General features: G+C 31.4%; 1 protein-coding gene across 1 annotated transcript; it reads left to right on the top strand.

Moving 5' to 3' along the window:
* Positions 1 to 1,060: 1,060 nt before the first annotated feature.
* Positions 1,061 to 3,434, top strand: LOC7496000 (lamin-like protein). Its single transcript, XM_002324046.4, has 2 exons — positions 1,061 to 1,402; positions 2,757 to 3,434. The coding sequence occupies exons 1-2, from the start codon at positions 1,213 to 1,215 to the stop codon at positions 3,095 to 3,097; spliced, it is 531 nt and encodes a 176-aa protein (XP_002324082.1). The 5' UTR covers positions 1,061 to 1,212; the 3' UTR covers positions 3,098 to 3,434.
* Positions 3,435 to 4,678: the final 1,244 nt, after the last annotated feature.

The raw sequence follows: 4,678 nt of genomic DNA, 5'->3' as shown, positions 1-4,678 counted from the left end.
CTAACAGCAAACAAAAATATTTGAAAAAAATTTGTTTTCTATATAATTTGTGATTTCCTACAAGGTAAAGATTTAATTACACGTAAAATCCTTATGTTGCAAGGTTTCTTTACTTTTTAAGAAAATCAATAGCAACTTGTGTGTTTTATTTTTTGGATTTCTTCACTAGCGCCAAGACCAACTTGTTTATTTCATCATTTGATTTATAATTTTGGTTTTTTTAATTTTATTATTTGGATTTGCTGATATTTTATCATTATTTTTTTTTAATGATTTTATTTTTAATGTTATCTTTCATTATTTGAATTCTTGTAGATTGACAATCAGTATTTTTTTTTTGTTTTTTTTGGCCAGTAATGTTTTTTTTTTTTTAAATATACCTACAGCACTTTACCATCATTTTTTTTTTTATGCTTTTAAAAAAAAGAGGTTGGGGCAGAGCAAAACACGGGGAAGCTATATATAATTACCAACAACAGTTAGGATTTTTCTAGCACAGAAAAGTTGAAAAGCACAAGCAACGGCTAAAAAAGGGATTAGAAAAAGAAATATCAGAGCACAAAGGAGACAAAAAAGCTTAAAATGGTTGAAGTTTGTCTCAACCACGACAAGTCTTTTCTCACCCTATAACGTGCTCGCTGTTGCCTTTTAACAAAGTTGGTCAAGGATCTGCAGTTAAGAGGATGTTTGGAAATTGTTTTATTTTTTATTTATAAATATATTAAAATAATATTTTTTATTTTTTAAAAATTATTTTAATAATAATATATCGTGAAAATAAAAAAAATAAATTTAAATTTTTTAAGACTTGTTTTACAATACACGAAAAGCGAAGGTAAAAGTTGTATTTTGAAATGTTTTTTTTATTTAGAAATATATTAAAATAATATATTTTTTAAAATATATTTTTGTTATTAATATACTAAAATAATTTAAAAATTTTAAAAGATAATAAATTAAAAAACTTTCAAAATTTTTTTAAAATAGAATTGAACTATATTGAAAAATAAACCCTTAATTAATCTCAAATTAACTATTCAGAATAATATAATCAAAGCTAGTTGTGGATCTCTAGAAGCTTACAAGAAACCTTTTCTTGAAAAACACCAGCACGGCACAGCACAGCACAGCACAGCACAGCAAAGTAAGGCCTATAATAACACAACACAAACTCATTAGCTAGCTAGATTGAGCTAAAGAAATAGAGAGGTAATGGAGAGAGGAAGTGGGTTTGGTTCACCCATGATGGTGGCATTGGCAGTGCTTGTTTTTGCCATGGTGGTGATGGTACCTGAAGTGTCTGCAACTAGATGGACAGTTGGATCTAACATGGGTTGGACTAGTAATGTCAACTACACTATTTGGGCTCAAGGAAAGCATTTCTACAATGGTGACTGGCTCTGTAAGCACAGACTTTCTTTCTTGCATGAATCTACTTTCAGATCTGTTTTTATGTTTATTTAACTAGGTTTCTCTGCTTTTTTATCTGCATGGTTTTGCTGTTTTTAGTGAAAGGTAGTGTAATGTTGTTTGATTTTAGCTCACTTTGCTGGTCTTGGAGCTAGATGGTTAGATCTATGAGTCGGCTGCCTTTGGAATTGGCTGATGGTTTTCAAGTTTTGAGCTTTTTAACTCGTTCTTGGATTAAGCTTCTAGTCTGCTCTTCTTCAAGAGATTTCTGCCTGCTATTCTTCATATGTGTGTGCTATTTATTAGCATGTCTTTTCTACCAATGCACGAAGTTTGTTTACTAAATTTGACTACTGAGACAATGCTAAAGAAATCAAAGTGAAAAATGCTTAAATTGTTATTTATTTCATTTTGGTTATATCAGAAGCTAATGGATATTATTTGAATGCTTCTTTTAACTTATTATAGCTTGAAAGTTTCATCATACATGATGAAGAAAATGGTTCATTTGCTTTTCTGCTTTCTTGGACTTTTTTATGATAAATTTCCACTTTCTTTAACGTTCTTGCTTCACTCCTTTTGAACTGTTCTTTACTTTTTTGTGAATTTGTGGTTTCTGTTATTTCTCGTTCCTTTTAAGTAGCTGATAAATTAGTAAGCTTTTAGCTACAGAGAGTAACGTGATCCAACGAAGACCTTCAATCAAGTGAAAGCATAGTAAATGAACAAAGTTGATCGCTCACATTTAATTACAGTGCCATTCTAGCAATTCTGGTGCCTAATAGTGTTTGTTTTGTTAACTTATGACCGAGGCTGAGGCCAACTAATGCTGAAAAATTCAGCCCATAGTGGCATTAACTGGTACAGATCCTCATGCCTCAAACGGATTATGGACTCGACTAACCAACTTAGGCTAGCCAAGTTTATGAATCGACATCTTTGAGTTGGCCATCATTTTCTAGTGCTATATGATCGGTTTGTACTAAAATGTGAACATATACATTGTCAAAATCCACACACCAAATTACGCCTTATATTTGGGGCTCAACTTTTACTTTGTTATGATTGCACATGGCCAGTTCATTTTGATGAATTTTCCTTCAATTGTACCTAGACAGAATAGATGCATTTAGAATTGGATGGTCTAGTCTTTGATTGCACATGGTCTAGTTTATAGTTCCATTAGCAAGAGAAAAAATTAGCACATTTTGATATTGGTTGCTATTAATCAAGTATTCCTTTCAAATGTTTTGCTCATGTTTTCCTGTTCCAGCACTGCATGTGTATCATGTGGAATTTAGTCATTTGATTCCCAAAGCTTAAACCTAATTTCAAAGTCTCCCCAGTTTTCGTGTATGATAGGAACCAAATGAATATTTTAGAGGTGAACAAGACAGACTATGAGTCGTGCAACTCTGATCATCCTCTTCACAATTGGACCAGGGGAGCTGGAAGAGACGTGGTTCCACTGAACGTCACTCGCAATTACTATTTCATTAGTGGCAAGGGGTTCTGCTATGGAGGCATGAAGCTAGCTGTCCATGTAGAAAACCCACCTCCCCCACCTACTGCTTCCCCACTAGATGAGAAGAGTGGCTCTCCAAGTTCCATTTTCAGAAGCCAGTATGTTCTGCCGACTGTTTTTGCCATTGGTGCTCTATGGGATGCATTCGTCCGGTTCTGGTAGCCCCATTGTTCCAGCATTTCTATGCTTTCATTCAAGAATGTCCACATTGCTTTCAGCTTTTCCTTAAACCAAATTGTGAAAGGAAATGGAGTCTTCTTTAATTTATTTCTCCCTTTTTTTTGTTGGGGTGTTGTTTTATTTATGATAGTTTACTCAAAATTGGATTGTCTTGATGCAAGTTAGTCCACGGTTTTGTTTGAATTTTTTTCTTAACGTGTTGAGAGTCTGTTAACTGAAACACCAAGGCATTGTTTTATGCTATGTATGAAACTCTATGGGGCCACTTTCCATGTGGTTGATGACCTAATTTATGTGAAAATGGCCACTGATTACGGGAGCTGGATTGATGCAGACCTATGTATTTAATCTTATTAGTAGGAATGTTTCTTCAAAAGACAATTAGTCTCTGATCTGGCCTCAAAATGCTCTCACCAAATGCAAGCATTCACATGGTGTGCTATGCTTAGAATATAGAGGTCCGCTCCTTAAATTAATCTTTCTTGGGATGCGATTGAGACTGAATCAACTTCTCCTCCCCATTTTGAGAAACTTGAACCCCAGGAGAGTCGAGTGTCAGAAATCATCTGAAAAACAGCAGGTGAAACTTCTTTGATGTCGAAGTTCTTGTAGCAGTTTTTTTTTTTAATTATAGAGAACACTAAAAGACTTGTTACTGTAGACCTTTATTTTTTAGTTCTAAAACTTCAATTTTAAGCAATTACATTTTAATTGAAGAACAATTAATAACTTTTTTAATGTATTGTTTAAAAATAATTTTTAAATTTATATTTCAATAAGTATCTCTTGTGATTTTTTTTTTAGTTCTCAAACTTCTTGTGTTTAAAGAGAGAATTTCTCTGTTCTGTGTCTTCATTCATGCTTTACAACAGGAATATAATACATGGGAAATGAGACAAGATCCAAGAATAAAGCCTAAACAATTGCTAACCGATACAAGATCCAAGAAATGAGACAATTGGACAATGAATTATATATAGAATGTGCAGATATGTTGCTTGTTAGCCTTTTTTTTATGGAGAATTTTAATTACTTTGTGTTTATTTAATTTTTAATGAGATTATTTTAATTTATTTATATTTGTTTTTGTTATTTTTTTTTGTATAAATGAACTTTATTTTTGAAAATAAAAATATTTATTTTTAAAAAATATTTTTAATATGTGTAGACTTGTATAATATTTTTTTTATTTTATTATCATTCAATCAATTGATTAACGTGAGTGTCTATTTATATTATTGTTTGATTGAATAAAAATTGATTTTAATAAAAAAATTTAGAAAAAAAAATACTTAACAAGAAAAATTTAACGTGAGTGTCTATTTCCAGTATTTTCAACATACTGTTGCGAGATAATATACATAAGAGAAAAAAAAATTACATGGAAGAGTCAAACAAAATAGAAAAAATAGAAAAATATCCTACACATTAAGAAGGAAAAATTAATTAATTAGGAATCTATAATTAAGAAGGAAACAATGCAAAATTTCCTAACAACATTTTCCAGTTTAGTTTTTTAGAGAATCCTAGGCAATATAAACAAGAGACACTCGGACAAGCAAG

The sequence above is a fragment of the Populus trichocarpa genome, chromosome 17, assembly GCF_000002775.5.
Source record: "Populus trichocarpa isolate Nisqually-1 chromosome 17, P.trichocarpa_v4.1, whole genome shotgun sequence".
Classification (NCBI taxonomy): domain Eukaryota; kingdom Viridiplantae; phylum Streptophyta; class Magnoliopsida; order Malpighiales; family Salicaceae; genus Populus; species Populus trichocarpa.
This window is presented reverse-complemented; position numbering and strand designations above follow the sequence as displayed.

Excerpts from the sequence above, each read along its gene's own strand:
- LOC7496000 (XM_002324046.4), top strand. The coding sequence starts at position 1,213 with ATGGAGAGAGGAAGTGGGTTTGGTTCACCCATGATGGTGGCATTGGCA. Across the intron at positions 1,403-2,756 it reads CTACAATGGTGACTGGCTCT|TTTTCGTGTATGATAGGAAC; the intron begins GTAAGCACAGAC and ends AAGTCTCCCCAG.